Here is a 22,447-nt window from a genome sequence, read left to right as displayed (position 1 = left end):
TTTAGCAATGATAAGAGCAAACTCTGGAGCTTGAAATTAAATAAAGTCTAAATTTCAATTGAAGCTTTTTGCCACTAATACACCATTACTACATCCCAAATGGCACCCTATCCACTTAAAATGCACTACTTTTGACCACAGTGCACTATACAGGGAATAGAGTGCCGTTTGTGACGCACACCATGTAAAAAAAATTTCCCAGTATGGAAGATCAGACCTTCTGCTCCAGTAGGGCCCTCCGGAGCGACACTCTCTGCTCAAGGTCCTTCCGCTCACGGTCGTGCTGGGCATCCGTCTGCATCTTGATCTTGCTCTGGTAGGCGTTGAGTAGCTCCAGCTCCTGCTGCAGCTGCATCCTCAGCACCTGGCACTGAGCCTCCTGAGCCTCATCCAGACGCAGCTAGAGACGAGGGGTGCCAGACAGGGGGTCAGCACAATGTTAAAGTGATACTTCGGGATTTTGGCAATGAGGCCCTTATCTACTTCCCCAGAGTCAGATGAACTTGTGAATACCATTTTTATGCATGTGTCCAGTATGAAGGAAGATAGAGGTAGTTTCACTAACGAGGATTAGCACAATGACTGGAAGCCTATGGTATCTGCTAGCGTGCTAGTTAGCAACTTCCTTCAAACTACAAGCAGAGACATAAAAATGTGAGTTCATATGACTCTGGGGAAGTAGATAAAGGACCTCATTGCCAAAAGGCCCATCATCAGTAGTCAGATTTTTAGAAACGTATCCCTCTCCTGCCTCCCTCCCTGCAGTGTTTTCAAGGTCTCCGTGTGACTCACAGCCTGTGTGGAGAGCATCTCGTTGATAGAGTGGTCGTACTGCTCAGCCAGGATGGCCAGCTTGCGGGTCTGCTCCTCCTTTAGACGCTTCAGGACAGCCTTGTGGTCAGACTTTGGTGTGCTCTCCAGTAGGTGGTTTCTCAAGGCCTTGTACTGTCTGGTCTGGATCTTACATGTGTCTTGGAACTGTTTCTTAATCTGGAGCTCTTTGGACTGGGACAGAGGGAGGAGGAAGAGAGGACAAACAGAACAGAGAGGGGTCAGGTCTGGAGCTCTTTGGACTGGGACAGAGGGAGGAGGAAGAGAGGACAAACAGAACAGAGAGGGGTCAGGTCTGGAGCTCTTTGGACTGGGACAGAGGGAGGAGGAAGAGAGGACAAACAGAACAGAGAGGGGTCAGGTCTGGAGCTCTTTGGACTGGGACAGAGGGAGGGAGGAAGAGAGGACAAACAGAACAGAGAGGGGTCAGGTCTGGAGCTCTTTGGACTGGGACAGAGGGAGGGAGGAAGAGAGGACAAACAGAACAGAGAGGGGTCAGGTCTGGAGCTCTTTGGACTGGGACAGAGGGAGGGAGGAAGAGAGGACAAATAGAACAGAGAGGGGTCAGGTCTGGAGCTCTTTGGACTGGGACAGAGGGAGGGAGGAAGAGAGGACAAACAGAACAGAGAGGGGTCAGGTCTGGAGCTCTTTGGACTGGGACAGAGGAGGGAGGAAGAGAGGACAAACAGAACAGAGAGGGGTCAGGTCTGGAGCTCTTTGGACTGGGACAGAGGAGAGAGGACAAACAGAACAGTGAGGGGTCAGGTCTGGAGCTCTTTGGATGGGGACAGAGGAGGAAGGACAAACAGAACATTGAGGGGTCAGGTCTGGAGCTCTTTGGACTGGGACAGAGGAGTGAGAACAAACAGAACAGTGAGGGGTCAGGTCTGGAGCTCTTTGGACTGGGACAGAGGAGTGAGGACAAACAGAACAGTGAGGGGTCAGGTTCCTACATAACGGTCGTTAACAGTAACAGAAAACAACAATTTGTCTGTTTGTATACAATGTGTGCTCACCTTGAGGCTCTTGGGCTGCTGTCGGACCTCCATGACGTGTTTGCGTCGGAGCTCTCTCTCCCTCCTCTTGTTGTATTCCTGCTGGTTGGTGAGTTCTGTCTGGTGCTGCAGGCGGATCAGCTCAGCCCTCATCTTCTGGATGGTGTTGACCTGGCGGAACTCCAGCTCCTGCATGGACTCATGGTGCCGCAGCAGCATGGCATGCTCCAGGTCCTTCTGCGTCTGACGCTTATTCAGCTCCTACACACAGACGGACAGGCAGGGAGGAGAAACCATACAGGTTAGGAGAAAACTGCATTCTATAAGACAACGGGCAGTATTCGAAAGGAATGTTTGAACTATGTATAGAAGTAGAGAAAATGAGCAGAACACACAGCTGAGCCATGGTTACAAAACAAAGACCGAGAGCAGGCAAGGGGACCCTCTTTTGAGGAGAGAGAGAGAAACAAGGGACTGTATGAATGAGGAGAGCTGAGTGATTACAGCTGACCTCTCTCACTAGGTCCTGCTCCACGTTGTGGCGAGCGATGAGGATCCTCCTCTTGAAGCGTCGACACTCCAGCTCTAGGTATTGTCTCTGTCTCCTCAGCAGGTTGGCCTCCTCCTCAGCCTGGAAGTGCTGGAAGTTCTCCTTCTGCTTGGAGAGCCACTCCTGCTTCTCCTTCTTAGGGGTCGACTGGTTCTCATTCAACTCCTGGGGGAAGAACAAGGGCGGACATTAGTTTAGTTCAACTGTCGTACCCCATCAGTAGCCAAAATAGAAGCTTGTTTTTCCAATGTTTGCAAACAACGTAAATGTAAACAACACTGTATAGCCTCAAAACATGGTTAAAACTATCATTTAGATATCATGGATGGTCAGTCTATTTTTCTACGGCTGGCCATGCTTTCCACCTGGCTACCCCTACCCCGGTCAACAGCACTGCACCCCCCACAGCAACTCGCCCAAGCCTTCCCCATTTCTCCTTCTCCCAAATCCAGTCAGCTGATGTTCTGAAAGAGCTGCAAAATCTGGACCCCTACAAATCAGCCGGGCTAGACAATCTTTTCTTTCTAAAATTATCTGCCGAAATTGTTGCGATCCCTATTACTAGCCTGTTAAACAGACGACACCATTCTGTATACTTCTGGCCCTTCGTTGGACACTGTGTTAACTAACCTCCAGACGAGCTTCAATGCCATACAACTCTCCTTCCGTGGCCTCCAATTGCTCTTAAATACAAGTAAAACTAAATGCATGCTCTTCAACCGATCGCTGCCTGCACCTGCCCGCCTGTCCAACATCACTACGCTGGACGGCTCTGACTTAGAATACAAATACCTAGGTGTCTGGTTAGACTGTAAACTCTCCTTCCAGACCCACATCAAACATCTCCAAAACAAAGTTAAATCTAGAATTGGCTTCCTATTTCGCAACAAGGCATCCTTCACTCATGCTGCCAAACATACCCTTGTAAAACTGACCATCCTACCAATCCTCGACTTCGGCGATGTCATTTACAAAATAGCCTCCAATACCCTGCTCAACAAATTGGATAGTCTATCACAGTGCCATCCGTTTTGTCACCAAAGCCCCATATACTACCCACCATTGCGACCTGTACGCTCTCGTTGGCTGGCCCTCGCTTCATACTCGTCGACCAAACCCACTGGCTCCATGTCATCTACAAGACCCTGCCAGGTAAAGTCCCCCCTTATCTCAGCTCGCTGGTCACCATAGAATCACCCACCTGTAGCACGCGCTCCAGCAGGTATATCTCTCTGGTCACCCCCAAAAACAATTCTTTCTTTGGGCGCATCTACTTCCAGGTCTCTGATGCCAATGACTGGAACGAACTACAAAAATATCTGAAACTGGAAACACTTATCTCCCTCACTAGCTTTAAGCACCAACTGTCAGAGCAGCTCACAGATTACTGCACCTGTACATAGCCCATCTATCATTTAGCCCAAACAACTACCTCTTCCCCTACTGTATTTATTTTATTTTGCACCCCATTATTTTTATTTCTACTTTGCACATTCTTCCACTGCAAATCTACCATTCCAGTGTTTTACTTGCTATATTGTATTTACTTCGCCACCATGGCCTATTTATTGCCTTACCTCCCTTATCTCACCTCATTTGCTCACATTGTATATAGACTTGTTTCTACTGTATTATTGACTGTATGTTTGTTTTACTCCATGTGTAACTCTGTGTTGCTGTATGTGTCGAACTGCTTTGCTTTATCTTGGCCAGGTCGCAATTGTAAATGAGAACTTGTTTTCAACTTGCCTACCTGGTTAAATAAAGGTGAAATAAATTAAAAATAAAATAAAGTCCTTGCATCCATAACTCTGTCTATGAACTTAAGTGTGGTTACAATTTTTCCAGCCACATCCCTCATCCTCAGTGGGAGTATGCTTTGTTATCGTTTCAACTGCGGATTGCCGCTTTAAGCAAGTCGACATGGGAGCTTGCTGTCCATATTTGCACATTTTCTGTAGAGGTTTGTCATTCATTGAGTCTGTCTGACATACTGAGAGGAGTATCTAGGCAAGCAATGGTGCATATCGTGTTTTTTCTTGAAATTATATATATATATATATATATATTGAAGCCTTTGTATAATGTGTGTTCATCTGTATGACCGCATGTGATTCTCCACCTCTTTGAGCTGCTCCTTGCGGAGTTTGTACTCTCGTTTTTGGGACTCTAGGAAGCTGTTGAGCTCTTTCTTCTGCTGGCTCTGGATGTGCTGCTGGAACTTCTTCTCATCATTGGAAAAGGTCTTCGCCTGCAGAGACACAAAAATTAAACACTTGAACATTTCAAACAAGAATATTCAACAGAGACCTAGGGGACAGTAGTAGAATCTAGACAGAGTATGAATTATGAAGTAAGTATGGCGTAAGTGAGCAAACGACCGTACATCTTTCTCCATGGCGGCCTGGTGCTTCTTAATGAGTTTCTCCATCTCCTGGGCAAAGCTGTTCCTCTGGTTCTCCAGCTCTTTGTCCAGACGGAGCCGGTGTTCGTCCATCTCAGCCTTCAGCTTGTTCTCCAGGGCCATCAGATGCTTCTGGTGCTGCCTCCTCATCCTCTTATAGCCTGACATCTGCTCTCTCAGCTCACTGTCCTGCTCGTGCTCCTTCATCTGACGGGTCACCTGGGGAAAACATAGGGCTTATCATAGAACTCTAGGTTCAGCTTATTATCTCCTACAGGAGCAGACACTTAAAAAAAACAGCTGAATTGGGCCTTTATCTCAATATCAAATTATTTCTGGGTAACAATTAAGTACCTTACCGTGATTGTTTTCAATTAAAATACTCAAAAATAAAAAAAAGTTTCTTAGCAAAGATCAATTTCTCAAGCAAGAATTTTGCTAGGACTGTCTGGGAGGGGTCTGAGTGGGGAGAGGAAAAATAAAAACTAGCTGTTATTGGCAGAGGGGTTTGGAACTCTTTCTTATTGGTCTATTAATCAATTTACCACCTGGTGATGTCACCAGGCATGCCAAAACTCCATCCCACCAAAACAGGCAGAAATTTCAGGCAGTCTTTTCAAACAGCTCTTACACTAAAAGGGCATTATAATAATTATTACAATTCTACAGTATTATTCCATCTTCATATGAAAAATCATGTTTTTGACTGCACTTGGCCTTTAAGGGTCCATTTTAAAATCATGTTATCTACAGTATCATTGTATTTCTAGGGCTCTTACCAGGGAGGCTGTGCGTATTGTGGCAAAGTGCTCGCGGTTGCGGTGTTGTTTTGGCCGTGGAGTGTGTGCAGGGGGAGACTGGGGCTCAGTGGGCGGCCGGCTGTTAGGTTCCGACTCTTCGCGATAAGTCGTCTCCTCCTCCTGAAGAAACAAATACAACGCACCACATTAACAGTATAAAAATACCCTTACAAATAATCTGTGAAAGGTACCAGGAAACACTATGTCTTGTATATCACTGAATCATCTCACTATTATTAACGCAGTGTCCAGTTATCCTGCGAGCAATGTTCCCTCTAAGATCCCCTGGGACTGCAGTGCAGAAGAAATATCAGCCTGCACCGAGAAGCACAAGAGTGAACTTCACTCAACTTTCTGGTGTTCCCCTTTAGTTAACACTATCAACATTTCCCTCTATTGTGCGAAATGTGATCAAATCAATGCAACATTAGCCACTTTCAACGCAACATTCCCGAAACAAAACTAACTATGCAAGAGATACTCTACACAGACCGGTGCACCATAACCAATCAGAGCTGCAGTATCCCTATTTGCAAATCATTTGTATTTAACCTTATTTAACTAGGCAAGTCAGTTAAGAACAAATTCTTATTTATAATGATGGCCTACCCCGGCCAAACCCTCCCCTAACCCGGATGACGCTGGGCCAATTGTGCGCCGCCCTATGGGACTACCGATCACGGCCGGTTGTGATACAGCCCGGGATCGAACCAGGGTCTGTAGTGACGCCTCTAGCACTGAGCCACTTGGGAGTTAAAGTGGCAGTGTTGTATTTTGAGACCGGCTTGAATAAGCTAAGCAGCCAATAGACAGAGGGTAGCATAATTTGTCTGAATCTCTAATAATAGTATGAGAATAATAATGCATTTTATTTTAAAAAGTGGTTCTTGCATCAAACAACAACATTTTCAGTTACCTCCTTGTGTGAAGGACAAGTGGATAAACAGGTTGTCAATCCCTACCTGTTTTTTTCATAAATCTCATGGAATGTAGGCCTACATTGAACACCACACATCGGCTGCTACTGTAGGCTGAATGATGGAACAGCTACTTCCATGTTAAAATGTTATAAGATGCATTTTCTCAACTGTTTTTTTATGGCAGGCCACTCTGATAGGCCTACATTATGATAAACAGCCACAGTAGCCTAATTGGTCACTATCATGACTGTAACTTAATGCGGGTACAGCCTCAGTGTTCACAGTAAACGCGTGCCAAAAGTTGCACAGAATCTTCACAACGTTCAAGTTTGCGTTCAGCAGACCAGAAATGTGTTTAGTACCCCAGATAAATTGAGGGAACATTGCCTGCGGGTCCAGCTCTAAGATCATCTCTACCCACCGGTTTGAGGTGAATGACGGAGCTGTTGGACATGACCGTGTGGTCTCCCTCCATCATGTCCAGTTCACTCTTGTCATCTCCGGCGTCGGTCAAGCTGTTGACAGAGCTGCTCTGAGAGCTGGCGCTGATCGACATACTGGGGATAGACTGGTTACTGCCAACGCTGCTCACTGTGCCTGTCCTGCCACTGTTCTCCGGTTCCTGGGGACAACACCATAACAACAGCAAGACACAGGTGAGTGAAATACTTTCTGAATGACAGTGCGTCAACTACAGCAGGTTATGAGCAGAAGATAAAAACGAACAACTGAATATTGAGAAAATCTTTAAGACCCACCAGGCCTACCTTAATATAATAATTAACTGTAATATTATAAGGTTAAGAGTGCATTTAGAGAAACTTCTATTGAACAATTTACTTGTTTTAAACACAACTGAAGAGTTACCTATTCAAGCAGGTTTTTAATGTTTGATCGCTTAAAGTGGTTTGATGTTTTGTGAATGTTTTTTCCTGTTTTTTCTTCTTTTTGTTGATGAATTTTGTTTGTGTCTTGTTTTCTACCTTATTGAGTGTGGGAAATACACTTTTACAAATTACATCTACTTATTATTAATATTATTATTATCCTACCTAGGCTTTTTTCAAAAGAGTATGATGGTTCTGGTATAAACCATGCTTTCAAACTAAGCTCCACAGGAGAGCAGAGCCAGATTGGGCGACTGACCTCCTCGTCTCCGTCCTGTGCCTCGGCTGCAGGGCCATTGTGAGCCTCCTGGAAGAGGATCTTCTTCATCTTGCGGTACTGCAGGTTGTCCAACTCCCGCACCGCAACCTTGGTCCTCAGGATCAGGTCCATCAGGACAGAGTCGGGCCGCTCGCGCTGCACAAACGCATGCTAAAAAAGAGGGAGGCAGAGGGACAATCATTTTCTTTTGAGTTGAGGGTGGGTATGATTCATGTTAATTTAAGGTAAACTCAAAATCAAGTGAACAGAGCTCTGTATCTGTCTTGACATTGGTAGATCATGATAATCATAAATAAGATAGACACACTATACAATGAATTCGGGAAGTATTTAGACCGCTTTCCCACATTGTGTTACATTACAGCCTTATTCTAAAATTTATTAAATATATTTTTTTCTCATCAATCTACACACAAAGCCCCATAATGACAAAGAAAAAACAGGGTAAGATATTGTTGCAAATGTATTACAAATAAAAAATAAAACATTGCATTTACATAAGAATTCAGACCCTTTATGCAGTGCTTTGGTGAAGCAGCTTTGGAAGCTATTACAGCCTTGAGTCTGCTTGGGTATTACACGACAAGCTGGCACACCTATATTTTGGGAGTTTCTCTCATTCTTCTCTGCAGAGCCTCTCAAGCTCTGCCAGGTTGGATGGATGGCGTTGATGCACAGCTATTTTCAGGTCTCTCCAGAGATGTTCAATCGGGTTCAAGTCCAGGCTCTGGCTGGACCACTCAAGGACATTCAGAGACGTGTCCCGAAGTCACTCCTGCGTTGTCTTGGCTGTGTGCTTAGGGTCGTTGTCCTGTTGGAAGGTGAACCTTCGCCCCAGTCTGAGGTCCTGAGCGCTCTGGAGCAGGTTTTCACCAAAAATCTCTCTGTACTTTGCTCCGTTCATCTTTCCAAACATCCCCACAGCATGATGCTGCCACCACCATGCTTCACCGTAGGGATGGTGCCAGGTTTCCTCCAGAAGTAACGCTTGAAATTCAGGCCAAAGTTCCATTTTGGTTTCATCAGAACAGAGAATCTTGTTTCTCATGGTCAGCGGGCTGTCATGTGCCTGAGGAGTGTCATTTTACTGAGGAGTGGTTTCCATCTGGGCACTCTAACATAAAGGCCTGATTGGTGGAGTGATGCAGAGATGGTTGTACTTCTGGAATGTTCTCCTATCTCCAAAGAAGAATTCTGGAGCTCTATTATAGTGACCATTCAGTTATTGGGGACAAATCAAGTTGTAGTAACATCAAGGATAAATGATTTACATTTTTTTAAACCTATATTTAACTAGGCAAGTCAGTTAAGAACAATTTCTTATTTACAATGACGGCCTAGGAACAGTGGGTTAACTGCCTTGTTCAGGGGCAGAACGACAGATTCTTACCTTGTCAGCTCGGGATTTGATCTTAGGGATTCAATCTAGCAACCAAATGATCAATGGAAATGCACCTGAGTTCAGTTTCTAGACTCAAAGGGTCTAAATATATACATTCATGTACATACTTCCTCAATTGGGCCGACCAACCAATGCTCCCGCACAGTGGCAAACCGGGCTATCTGCATTGTGTCCCACCACCCACCAACCCCTCTTTTACGCAACTGCTACTCTCTGTTCATCAAATATGCATAGTCCCTTTAACCATATCTACATGTACATACTACCTCAATCAGCCTGACTAACCGGTGTCTGTATGTAGCCTTGCTACTTTTATAGCCTCACTACTGTATAGAGCCTGTCTTTTTACTGTTGTTTTATTTCTTTACCTACCTATTGTTCACTGAATACTTTTTTTGCACGAATGGTTAAAGCCTGTAAGTAAGCATTTCCCTGTAAGGTCTATTCAGCGCACGTGACAAATAAACTTTGATTTGATATGATAAACTGATTTGATTTCTATTTTTAATTTTGTATAAGTGGGTAAAAATGGTGAAAAAAAAAACAGTTTTCACTTCATCATTATGGGGTATTGTATAGACTGATGAGGGAAAAAAAGAATTGAATCTATTTCAGAATAAGGCTGTAACGTAACAAAATTTGGAAAACGTCATGGGGTCTGAATAGTTTCCGAATGCACTGTATAAACAAAAGTACGGACACCCCTTCAAATTAGTGGATTTTGCCATTTCAGACACTCATTGCTGGTGTATAAAATCGAGCACACAGCCATGCAATATTCATAGACAAACATTGGCAATAGAATGGCCTCACTGAAGAGCTCAGTGACTTTCAACATGGCACCAACATAGGATGCTACCTTTCCAACAAGTCAGTTCGTAAAATGTCTGCCCTGCTAGAGCAGCTCCGGTCAACTATAAGTGCAGGTATTGTGAAGTGGAAACGTCTAGAAGCAACAACAACTCAACCGCGAAGTGGTAAGCCACACAAGTTCACACAACGGGACTGCCAGGACTAGCGAGTAAAAATTGTCTGTCATTGGTTGCAACACTCAATACTGAGTTCCAAACTGCCTCTGGAAGCAACGTCAGCACGATAACTGTTCATTGGTAGCTTCATGAAATGTGTTTCCATGACCAAACAGCTGCACACAAGCCCAACATCCCCCATATGCAATGCCAAGCGTCGGCTGAAGTGGCGTAAAGCTCACTGCCATTGGACTCTGGAGCAGTGGAAACGCTTTCTTTGTCAGTCCGACTGACAAATCTGGGTTTGGCAGATGCCAGGAGAACGCTACCAGCCCCAATGCATAGTGCCAACTGTAAAGTCTGGTGGAGGAATAAATGTTTCGGCTAGGTTCTTTAGTTCCAACGAAGGGAAATCTTAACGCTACAGCATACAATGACATTCTAGACCATTCTGTGCTTCCAACTTTGTGGAAACAGTTTGGGTAAGGCTGTTTCAGCATGACAATGCCCCTGTGCACAATGCGAGGTCCATACAGAAATGGTTTGTCGAGATCGGTGTGGAAGTACTTGACTGGCCTGCACAGAGCCCTAACTTCAACCCCATCAAACACCTTTGGGATGAATTGGAATACCGACTGCAAGCCAGGCCTAATCACCCAACATCAGTGCCCAACCTCACTAATGCTCTTGTGGCTGAATAGAAGTAAGTCCCTGCAGCAATGTTCCAACATCTTGTTGAAAGCCTTCCCAGAAGAGTGCAGGCTGTTATAGCAGCAAAGGGGGGGGGACCAACTCCATATTAATGTCCATGATTTTTAGAATGACGAGCATTCGGAGGTCTTACATTTAAAAGTTCCTCAGAGTTGGGCCTGTCTTGGGGGAATTTCTGAAGGCAAGAATCTACAAAGTTTCGGAAGTAATCCGTCCTGAAGTGAGAGATGGGGGAAAAGAGGGAAGAGTTAGTTTCGTTCTCACCATGACACACTTTAAAAGCGGACAAATTCCTTCTCCTAAAATAATCAACTCTGATGAAGCTACATGACGTACCATTCACTTGACTGCAGTGTGGGGCTTTCATTCTGCGCTATGTGATACAAGGCACTCATCGCATTCATATTGAACAGTGGAGGTTTTCTCTCAGCTAGAAAAAAATATCAGAGAAAACAATAGGTTACCAGGATCCACTAACAGCCAAACATAACAAGGAGGACAGTGGGGAGGAGAAGAACTAGGAAGACAGACAACCTAGCACAGGTATTATTTCAACCAGTATGAAAAAATGAAAAATAGGTATACTTTCTTTACTGGCCAGATATTGGTTTGAGATATGGAATGAACAAAGGAGAACATTAAAACAACAGGAGAGCTAGAGTTGAACCAGAGCAGAGTACATGGACTAAGGAGTTTACCTAATTCAATGCAAGTTATCCCCAAAGACCAGATGTCAATCTTCCCATCATATTGACCCTCGTCCATAGCCAGGATTACCTCTGGGGCCATCCTGAGGAAACATACCCATTTTAATGACCGTTACACCGCTTTTGATTTGATGGAAAATATTGAATGAGACTATAGAGGGTGCCCCATTTCGAAATTCTTCCCCATGTTTCAAACACCATCCATTTCTCTTGTACATTGGAATTCTGCCACTCACCAATATGGCGTCCCCACAAAAGAGTTGGCTGGAGAGACAATGGAGGCAGAACCAAAATCTGCAAGTTTCACCTGGCCAGGCTCTGTCAGCAAGACGTTCCCTGCCTTAATATCTCTGTCAGACAGACAAACAGAGGAGAGCGATTATGGCATTAGAGCTTTGTTCCACTGGCACAGGCACACTCCCCCCTAAGGGCACAAAGAAGTCAGTCTAGCACATCCACATATACAGCTACTAGCACTACTCACCGGTGAATCATGTTGTGGGAATGAAGGTAAGCCAACCCCTGTAGAGCACCGTGGGTAATCGCTGCTATTTCCATTTCTTGTAGAGGTTTCTTGTGAACTACAGAAGATGTAGAGATAGAGGGGATGAGAGTGCTGCAAATCATGGCGAAAACCACAAAGAAGAACTCATCTTATAAATCATCACTGTGTCATAAAAACTCCCATCTTACCTTCCAGGACATCAGAGGCAGAGCCTAGACAGTATTCCATCACCAGCTACAGAGACAGAAAGAGAGAGTGTTATATAGGGTTAACTAATGTACCTGTTTCGGAGTATTCACCATAGCATTTTGACCTATTGTTTATATTTTCCATTCAGATAACACTCTTACCCAGGCAGTGTGCTCTCGCAGATAGCATCCCTTATACTCTATGCTGTTTGGGTGCTGTATTCTCTGCAGAAACTTCACCTCCTTGATTATGTCTTGCCATTTCTGTAAGGTAAAACAGTGGAACGATTACATCATGCTTGCGTAACAAGCTCTAAAAGGGCCAATCTGCAGTTGAAGCAATTAGCATTCACCCATCCTCTTGTTTTGGTAAAAAGCTGAGGGATGCACCTGGAGAAATGTACTGACCATCCAAGATATCACATTTATAGTTTTAAGAATGTTTTGACGCTATACAGTTTGTTTACAATTACGATGCTTACAAATACTGGAGTAAAACAAGGTTATATTTGGGGTTCTGATGGGGTACGACAGTTAAACTAAGCTCATGAAGTATTTATAAAAGTTATATTCTTCAAGAATCAATAGGTATATCATTCATTTATAAGTCCAAAAATGGATCTAGCAACTGCAGATTGCCCCTTTAAACAATAAGGACAGAGATGCAGGCTGGAACTATGTGTTCTACATGGAACTTTAGTTACTTCACTTTGAGTTCCACTCTACTTCTTTGGGTTAATGAATTACCCAATCCAGTCATTTTGCCAGATTCAAATCTGATTATCAACTGTTTTTAGACTGCGCTTCAGGGAACAGGCCATTGATTTGCAATTCCACTACTTTAAGCAAATAAGCTAGATGCTTTAACTGCTGAGAAACACAACAAATCCCCTTGAAGAGAAACTACAGGCCTAAAGCTCCAAACTCAATGAGGAAAGGATCTTGAAGGAATAGGCCTTGTTAGATTAGATGCTATTGAGCCTTTTCACTGTAAACCAATATTGAGACAACAAACAAAACATCTGTAACAGCCCTACACTGTCTCAACTCATTGAAGTTGGGTAACCTTTAAAACGAGTCAACCATTTCCTGGAGAACACGTTGTGTCATCACACCACTGATTAAATCAAATGTCATGGGATTAATAGATCATATTGTTTGTACTCCATGCCTACATTGTCACACAATTATCTGATTTACATATTTTTGAGCTCACTGTGTATTTTTTTGAAAAAATAATGCTATTTGCAAGTAAGTGAGAGATGCTAACTAACATTATGAAAGGAATTATGAAAGGTGCTGTAACAAAGTAAGCTTAACCTGGTAACTGATAACAAGTGTGACATTTTTGGCTGAATCTGTTGTGTTATAACTAGTGTTGTGACGATACCATGTGGAGAAAAAAATCTGTGGCCTAGCATCCCGTTTCCCCCTGTACCCCAGCCCCTTGTTCACGTTTTCACTGAAATGCACACTTCTACTCAATACAACACATATTGAATTTAATGTCACACTTTCAGTGTATAATAGAATACTGCATAGACTGGCTGATTTGCTCATATTTGCAAAGGCCTACCTGTGATTTGTCTGGAAGAAGGAATACAAATGCATAATGATCTGCATGTAACTGTGTCAGTAAGGGGAAAACACTGCATAATGATCTGCATGTCACTGTGTCAGTAAGGGGAAAACACTGCATAATGATCTGCATGTCACTGTGTCAGTAAGGGGGAAACACTGCATAATGATCTGCATGTCACTGTGTCAGTAAGGGGAAAACACTGCATAATGATCTGCTTGTTATTGTGTCAGTAAGGGGAAAACACTGCATAATGATCTGCATGTCATTGTGTCAGTAAGGGGAAAACACTGCATAATGATCTGCATGCCACTGTGTCAGTAAGGGGAAAACACTGCATAATGATCTGCTTGTCACTGTGTCAGTAAGGGGAAAACACTGCATAATGATCTGCATGTCACTGTGTCAGTAAGGGGAAAACACTGCATAATGATCTGCATGTCATTGAGTAAGTAAGGGGAAAACACTGCATAATGATCTGCTTGTTATTGTGTCAGTAAGGGGAAAACACTGCATAATGATCTGCATGTCACTGTGTCAGTAAGGGGAAAACACTGCATAATGATCTGCTTGTTATTGTGTCAGTAAGGGGAAAACACTGCATAATGATCTGCATGCCACTGTGTCAGTAAGGGGAAAACACTGCATAATGATCTGCATGTCACTGTGTCAGTAAGGGGAAAACCTGCATAATGATCTGCATGTCATTGTGTCAGTAAGGGGAAAACACTGCATAATGATATGCATGTCATTGTGTCAGTAAGGGGAAAACACTGCATAATGATCTGCTTGTTATTGTGTCAGTAAGGGGAAAACACTGCATAATGATCTGCATGTCACTGTGTCAGTAAGGGGAAAACACTGCATAATGATTTGCATGCCACTGTGTCAGTAAGGGGAAAACACTGCATAATGATCTGCTTGTCACTGTGTCAGTAAGGGGAAAACACTGCATAATGATCTGCATGTCACTGTGTCAGTAAGGGGAAAACACTGCATAATGATCTGCTTGTCACTGTGTCAGTAAGGGGAAAACACTGCATAATGATCTGCTTGTCACTGTGTAAGTAAGGGGGAAACACTGCATAATGATCTGCATGTCACTGTGTCAGTAAGGGGAAAACACTGCATAATGATCTGCTTGTTATTGTGTCAGTAAGGGGAAACCCTGCATAATGATCTGCTTGTCACTGTGTAAGTAAGGGGGAAACCCTGCATAATGATCTGCTTGTCACTGTGTAAGTACGGGGAAACACTGCATAATGATCTGCTTGTCACTGTGTCAGTAAGGGGAAACCCTGCATAATGATCTGCTTGTCACTGTGTAAGTAAGGGGGAAACACTGCATAATGATCTGCATGTCACTGTGTCAGTAAGGGGAAAACACTGCATAATGATCTGCATGTCACTGTGTCAGTAAGGGGAAAACACTGCATAATGATCTGCTTGTCACTGTGTCAGTAAGGGGAAAACACTGCATAATGATCTGCTTGTCACTGTGTAAGTAAGGGGGAAACCCTGCATAATGATCTGCTTGTCACTGTGTAAGTACGGGGAAACACTGCATAATGACCTGCTTGTCACTGTGTCAGTAAGGGGAAACCCTGCATAATGATCTGCTTGTCACTGTGTAAGTAAGGGGGAAACCCTGCATAATGATCTGCTTGTCACTGTGTAAGTAAGGGGAAACACTGCATAATGATCTGCTTGTCACTGTGTCAGTAAGGGGAAACCCTGCATAATGATCTGATTGTCACTGTGTAAGTGAGGGGGAAACACTGCATAATGATCTGCATGTCACTGTGTAAGTAAGGGGGAAACACTGCATAATGATCTGCATGTCACTGTGTCAGTAAGGGGGAAACACTGCATAATGATCTGCATGTCACTGTGTCAGTAAGGGGAAAACACTGCATAATGATCTGCTTGTCACTGTGTCAGTAAGGGGGAAACACTGCATAATGATCTGCTTGTCACTGTGTAAGTAAGGGGGAAACACTGCATAATGATCTGCATGTCACTGTGTCAGTAAGGGGGAAACACTGCATAATGATCTGCTTGTCACTGTGTAAGTAAGGGGAAAACACTGCATAATGATCTGCATGTCACTGTGTCAGTAAGGGGAAAACACTGCATAATGATCTGCATGTCACTGTGTCAGTAAGGGGAAAACACTGCATAATGATCTGCTTGTTATTGTGTCAGTAAGGGGGAAACACTGCATAATGATCTGCTTGTCACTGTGTCAGTAAGGGGAAAACACTGCATAATGATCTGCTTGTCACTGTGTCAGTAAGAGGAAAACACTGCATAATGATCTGCATGTCACTGTGTCAGTAAGGGGAAAACACTGCATAATGATCTGCTTGTTATTGTGTCAGTAAGGGGAAAACACTGCACCGGTTAACACAGACACACACACACTCTCTATCCCTTCCTCACAGTCTCCCTCGCTCTCACTAACACACACACTCTCTCTCCCTTCGTCACAGTCTCCCTCGCTCTCACTAACACACACACACACTCTCTCTCCCTTCGTCACAGTCTCCCTCGCTCTCACTAACACACACACACTCTCTCTCCCTTCGTCACAGTCTCCCTCGCTCTCATAAACACACACACTCTCTCTTCCTTACTCTTGTAATTGTTTTATTGTATTATTTAACCTTTATTTTAACTAGGCAAGTCAGTTAAGAACAAATTCTTATTTACAATGACGGCCTACACAGCCAAACCCGGACGACGCTGGGCCAATTGTGCGGGGCTCCAAATCACCCCCGGTTGTGTGTGATACAGCCTGGATTCGAACCAGGGTGTCTGTAGTGATGCCTCTAGCACTGAGATACAGTGCCATAGACCACTGCGCCACTTGGAGCCCAAACAAAAACACACACCACTCTCTCCCTCTCCCAAACACACTGCTCCCAACTTTTAAAGCATTAGGCACCAAACAGAATTTAAGGAGCACCAGAAAGAAAGATTGTTGATATAGTTTATTCTTACACTAGGCCTATATGAATCCTACCTTTGAAGCACACCTCATGAGTAGCAGACCCTTTCCCTTTCTTCCTGTGCCAATCAAATTTGCTTAAACCTAGTCAAGTTACCAGGTTGTTAGCTAGCTAGGTAACATGACTGAACAACGTTGTTCGTTATCAAACCAATAATTAGAAACCAAGGATTAGTTAACAGCCCGCAACATGGTTTATTTAATCATTTAAAATGCGCGTGAATCCTGAAAGAAAGAAAAACTGGAAATATGGGTGATATTTTTTAACTGTTTAGGCTAGAAACAAGCCGTATTCGTTGCTGTAAAGCTGCAACCATGCCTGGGGCGAAGCGCTGCTCCATTCCCCTCTCTGACACTCAGAGGCTGCATGACAGTGAACTTGCAAAGACTACTCAGACTGGTCTGTGTGCTCTTGGTCAAAACATGCGATGAAATTATATAATGTGCCAAAATTGCTCGCTTAGCACACTGCTCCAATGTAACAAATGTACAAATCTAACAAGAGGAGACTAATCAGGGTCTGGGTCTGCATCCCCGCTCGCCATCACGGCTAAATTCTATTTGAAAATCCTGACGGAGGAATAGATGTACATGGAGGGCGGACGGAGAGAAGCAGGTAACAGGGCTGGTAGGGGATGTGGATGGCTGACTACAGCTGCCACATGTGATATGCGCTTGAAAGTGAAGTGAATATCATTGGACTAGTAGTATCACATGAAACAGCACTACGGTATTCTAAATTGAGGTATCATAACGTTTTGGTGCAGTGATATTACCATAGTACCGGTATACCGTACAACACTGGTTATAACTGTTTGATGTAACACCAACAGCATTTGATGCACAGTCAGTCTCTTACCTCGTTGGATTGTTTTCCACTGTACGACATCTTCTTGATGGCCACCACCTCAGTGGTCCGCACATCTCGTGCCTGAAGAAAAATATAGTCAACACCCTGCCCTTATCTTAAACAGTTCTGAATGTAAGTCCAGCTCTGTTACTGAGCACAGAGTGGCGGGTCCAAGTACTCACAAAGTAGACTGCACCGAAGCTGCCATGTCCGATCTCTCGCAAGTCTGAGAACAGTTTCTCAGGGTCCTCCTTGAAGAAGAGCTCAGCAACATCGGGGTCTTTCAGGCTCCCCGCCCGACTAGTGTTGGGCATGCTGAGGGGGGGACGTGCCAGTGCCGCCACCGCCGCGGCCAGGGATTATCTGGATATGCGACAGCGACGTGACAGCCCCCACCGACGGTTCATCTGCAGGACAGTGGCCTCATACGTGTACACACCTGGGGGGATGGAGAGGACAGAGAGCGAGAACTAGCACATCAATATCATACTCCCTCCCCATTTTAGTTATTTAGCAGATTTTTCATTATTTTTCCCTGTGGGAATCAAACCCACAACCCTGGCATTGAAACATACTCTACCAACTGGGACCCAAAATCAATCAAGTTATGATATTGAGAGGGGGTGAATGGTGAAATTGATTCTCCGGGACATAGAAGAATAACCGCCTAAACAGAGAGAGTGAATAGGACTTTTAATACTGATTAACTAATGCTGAAAAGCCTACATGGGGGACGGGGCAGCTCTAAGCTCAGAATAAGCCTCCTTTCAAACCTTTTCCTGCACAGTCAGCATCGGGCCATGTAACCATGATAACTAAAGAGGCACTATTCTGGAAAAAAAACACCATCTCTAGCTAGGCTTCCATCCAATTGGCGACAGATTTTCATGTGAATATTCTAAAATCGGCATAAAGAAAATATATGCATTTTCCCACCAGTGGTGTCTCCATCAAACTGACTTATTGAGGATAAAAATCAGTGCGTGATGACATAGTGCACACAAAATGTACTTTTTTGCTTATGTTTTCGTCTACCGAATAAAAATCTAAAGTTGAATGTGTTTCCATCGCATTTTCAACTCTACCAATAGTTTTGTTACTCTGGTCTTGTCACTTGTGTTTAAACCAACAGCTCGCAGATACAGCGCGGTAGGCTAGTCTACATGAGATTATTGGGGATAAAACAAACAAAAATATTTATTAGTCAAACTGCAGTCATGCATCGATCCTCATGTCACCAGAATCAGACCCTCGATACTTATTGGAAAGGAGCATCAAGATCATTGTGCACTTTCACGACCCTGTGAAGTTCATACATTTTTTTTCATCTGTAGCCTAATAAAAACTACGACTCGACATCATATCATCGCTCAACTCCAAGATTACTTCGATATGATGGTTAATATTGCCCTTAAACGGTGTTTCCACCATCATCTCTCACTTAATATATTTTACAGACACTAAAAGATCCCACCATGTCAAACAAACAAATTATGTCTGCATTTATAAAATTGTACCGAAACTTCCTGTTCCCATCACAGCTGTCGTAAAAATAATATATAATTATATATATGGTATGACTTTACTCGCATAAAAACTGTATATGGAAACATGGTTCATGTCATTATTATTTTTGCACGAGGGAGAGGAAGTGCCAAGGAGACTAGAGGTCGACCGATTAATTGGAATGGCCGATTAATTGGGGCCGTTTTCAAGTTTTCATAACAATTGGAAATCTGTATTTTTGGACACCAATTTGGCCTATTTTTTTTTTTTCACACCCTTATTTAATCTTTATTTAACTAGGCAAGTCAGTTAAGAACACATTCTTATTTTCAATGGTGGCCTAGGAACGGTGGGTTAACTGCCTTGTTCAGGGGCAGAACGACAGATTTTTACCTTGTCAGCTCGGGGGATTCAATCTTGCAACCTTACAGTTAACTAGTCCAACGAGGAGACTGCCTGTTACGCAAATGCAGTAAGCCAAGGTAAGTTGCTAGCGAGCATTAAACTTATCTTATAAAAACAATCAATCAATCCATCCATCATAATCACTACACATGGTTGATGATATTACTAGTTTATCTAGCGTGTCCTGCGTTGCATATAGTTGCTCCAATGTGTACCTAACCATAAACATCAATGCCTTTCTTAAAATCAATAAATACACAGAAGTAAATATTTTTAAACCTGCATATTTAGCTAAAAGATATGCAGGTTAGCAGGCAATATTAACCAGGTGAAATTGTGTCACTATGCAACAGTTTGGGCCGCCTAATTTGCCAGAATTTTACGTAATTATGACATAACATTGAAGGTTGTGCAATGTAACAGGAATATTTTGACTTATGGATGCCAACCGTTAGATAAAATACGGAACGGTTCCGTATTTCACTGAAAGAATAAACGTCTTGTTTTCGAGATGATAGTTTCCGGATTTGACCACATTAATGACCTAAGGCTCGTATTTCTGTGTGTTATCATGTTATAACTAAGTCTATGATTTGATAGAGCAGTCTGTCTGAGCGATGGTAGGCACCAGCAGGCTCATAAGCATTCATTCAAACACCACTTTCGTGCGTTTTCCAGCAGCTGTTTATGACTTCAAGCCTATCAACTCCCAAGATTAGGCTTGTGTAACCGATGTGAAATGGCTAGCTAGTTAGAGAGGTGAGCGCTAATAACTTATTATATTAAGTTAAAATAAGTGTTCATTCAGTATTGTTGTAATTGTCATTATTACAAATACATTTTTTTTTTAATTGGCCGATTAATCAGTATCAGCTTTTTTATTCCTCCAATGATCGGTATCGGCATTGAAAAATCATAATAGGTCGACCTCTAAAGGAGACACCCTCGAGTGGCAGAGTTGTGTGCAGTCTTCGATCTCAAAGGTTTCCTCAGGTGTAAAAATTCAGTTGTGTCATCAATGGTTTGAGAGGAAAAAAACACCAGTGCTGTGCTTTCAACTTTTTTGGCTCAGTCCAGTGTTCTCTCCCTCGGATATGACGCACGCCATGGGCTGCTTTAGGCAGACGATGAGAAAGAAACTAGTGTGCCTGCCATGTCCAGCCCATTACTGTAGGATCATGGCCCTCTGAGCATCCCTGGCTGCCACAGGAGAGCCTAATAATAGGAGCGAGGGATGGGCACACTGGCCAGTGACGTAAGGCTGAGCTCTGGAGAGTGGCCAGTTATAGCTCTCGGTCCATTCCGGCAAACGAAGTAGGAAGAGACCACAGTCTCCTGTTTCCATAGAAACAGCAACTACTGTAAGAAAGCCAGTGGGCTGTGTCCTGGCTGATAGACAGAGGGATGCAGACAGACAGATGTAAGGAGGAAACAAAGAAAATAGCCCTGCAACTGATAACCTCACACAAAGAAAACCCAACGTTACAACACAGTAGGTGACTAAGGAATGGATGATATGAGCTATGCACCATACCATCCATAACATAAAACTGGCTAGTTGTTAGACCTGTATGGTCAAGACAGATATTTCCTCAGTCAATTGATTCAAATATATATTTAGGGGGTATTTTCCATCCTCAAAAAAAAAAAAAAAATGTTTTTACTAGGCCTATTCCAACATTGCCAGAGGAAGACCAACAAGTGTGGTGGTAACATGTTGCTCCTATGGTTCATAGCTGCCTGTGTAACATAGCCACTCCTCGACAACACCAGAAAATTGACTAGGCTACAGTGCCAATTTGTTTTTGAAATTCAAAAACATTTCTGGCAGTAACACAATATGTCACGGTCTGTATGCCTCAATAAACATGTAACTTATCTCTGGCTCTTAAACATGATGTAATTGTTGATAGATAACTAGTTATCTGAGGAAGGTTGACTGTGCCCAGCCAGCTCAGATGATCAGCTGCACACAGACACACTGAGCAACACTCTCCCTCTGACGCCAGAGTCACAAGACTGTTCCTTTCCTTCTCGGCCTGGGAGGAACAGCACAGCCGGACTCCAGTCCCTCAGGCACAGCAGGCAGACATCCTTTGTCCCACTGGACGACTCACTCACTACCCTGCTGTACAGATGCAGCCACAGCCCTGAAATAAAGTCTCATTAACGGCATGGGACTGTGGCTTTATTGCCATTGTTGTTTACTACATTGTTGTTCATGAATGAGCCTTGTTGTTGTAGCCTATCTCTCATGATGATGACGTTTTGAACGGCAGGGTGCATGTGAGAGTAGTGACAGCGATGGTAACTGATACATTTAATGAAACACTTCGACGTGCCACACAGACAGACAGACACAGAGAGAGACAGAGAGAGAGAGAGAGGGAGAAAGAGAGAGACTGCAAGAATACAACCGGACAGGACAACAAAGCTGGAGGGATGGAATTCCCTCTGCATGCTGTCACTGCACTGCATTTCTCAGCATTTCCTGTTCGCTCAGCTATAGGCCCTGCTGGGAATTGTTTCAGGCAGTAAGACTATTCTATCGTAGCTTATACAACCCTAGCAATGGTGTTGCTTTGGAGCTCTTAAAGGGGAAAACTATTGTATTATCTGTGTAAGTGTAATGTGGTCTGTGATAGGCTAATCAATCATCTTATGTATTCACAATGCAAGGCTGTGGATACAAACATGGCCATCCTTATTGCCTATCCCTGGGACCTATTTGTGTGTCTCTCTGGAGTATCCAGTACATTGTTTTTGAAGTGAATTGAAATGCAATTCATGAATTGATAAATCCTCATAGTAGAAAACAATTAGCAATATTCAATTAACTTCCTGATTTGAAAACTGAATTGACCCAACCCCTTTGTTTTCATGATTATGTAAGAGCCCCATAAACAAATGAAATGAGTATGAACACATAGCCAACTCATTTCAGTTCAC

General features: G+C 43.5%; 1 protein-coding gene across 2 annotated transcripts in view; it reads right to left on the bottom strand.

Annotated features, from left to right (window-relative positions):
* Positions 1 to 22,447, bottom strand: part of LOC110507781 (serine/threonine-protein kinase TAO1) — a 29,759-nt gene that overhangs the window by 5,669 nt on the left and 1,643 nt on the right. Inside the window, exons 2-19 of one of the 2 annotated variants that reach the window (XM_021588014.3) lie at positions 17,770 to 18,026; positions 17,597 to 17,668; positions 12,311 to 12,412; positions 12,149 to 12,194; positions 11,940 to 12,036; positions 11,692 to 11,805; positions 11,447 to 11,538; positions 11,085 to 11,178; positions 10,882 to 10,963; positions 7,647 to 7,817; positions 6,922 to 7,122; positions 5,560 to 5,700; positions 4,763 to 4,999; positions 4,499 to 4,627; positions 2,338 to 2,541; positions 1,848 to 2,087; positions 793 to 1,005; positions 218 to 400 (exon numbers count right to left, since the gene is read on the bottom strand). In XM_021588014.3, coding sequence (XP_021443689.1) covers positions 218 to 400; positions 793 to 1,005; positions 1,848 to 2,087; positions 2,338 to 2,541; positions 4,499 to 4,627; positions 4,763 to 4,999; positions 5,560 to 5,700; positions 6,922 to 7,122; positions 7,647 to 7,817; positions 10,882 to 10,963; positions 11,085 to 11,178; positions 11,447 to 11,538; positions 11,692 to 11,805; positions 11,940 to 12,036; positions 12,149 to 12,194; positions 12,311 to 12,412; positions 17,597 to 17,668; positions 17,770 to 17,901 — 2,550 coding nt within the window. In that variant the 5' untranslated portion in view covers positions 17,902 to 18,026. Of the gene's footprint in view, positions 1 to 217; positions 401 to 792; positions 1,006 to 1,604; positions 1,734 to 1,847; positions 2,088 to 2,337; positions 2,542 to 4,498; positions 4,628 to 4,762; positions 5,000 to 5,559; positions 5,701 to 6,921; positions 7,123 to 7,646; positions 7,818 to 10,881; positions 10,964 to 11,084; positions 11,179 to 11,446; positions 11,539 to 11,691; positions 11,806 to 11,939; positions 12,037 to 12,148; positions 12,195 to 12,310; positions 12,413 to 17,596; positions 17,669 to 17,769; positions 18,027 to 22,447 lie in introns of those variants that run through there. The other variant, XM_090223936.1, reaches the window with a different exon arrangement.

The sequence above is a fragment of the Oncorhynchus mykiss genome, chromosome 27 (assembly GCF_057628025.1).
Source record: "Oncorhynchus mykiss isolate SJ-2025 chromosome 27, ASM5762802v1, whole genome shotgun sequence".
Classification (NCBI taxonomy): Eukaryota; Metazoa; Chordata; class Actinopteri; order Salmoniformes; family Salmonidae; genus Oncorhynchus; species Oncorhynchus mykiss.
This window is presented reverse-complemented; position numbering and strand designations above follow the sequence as displayed.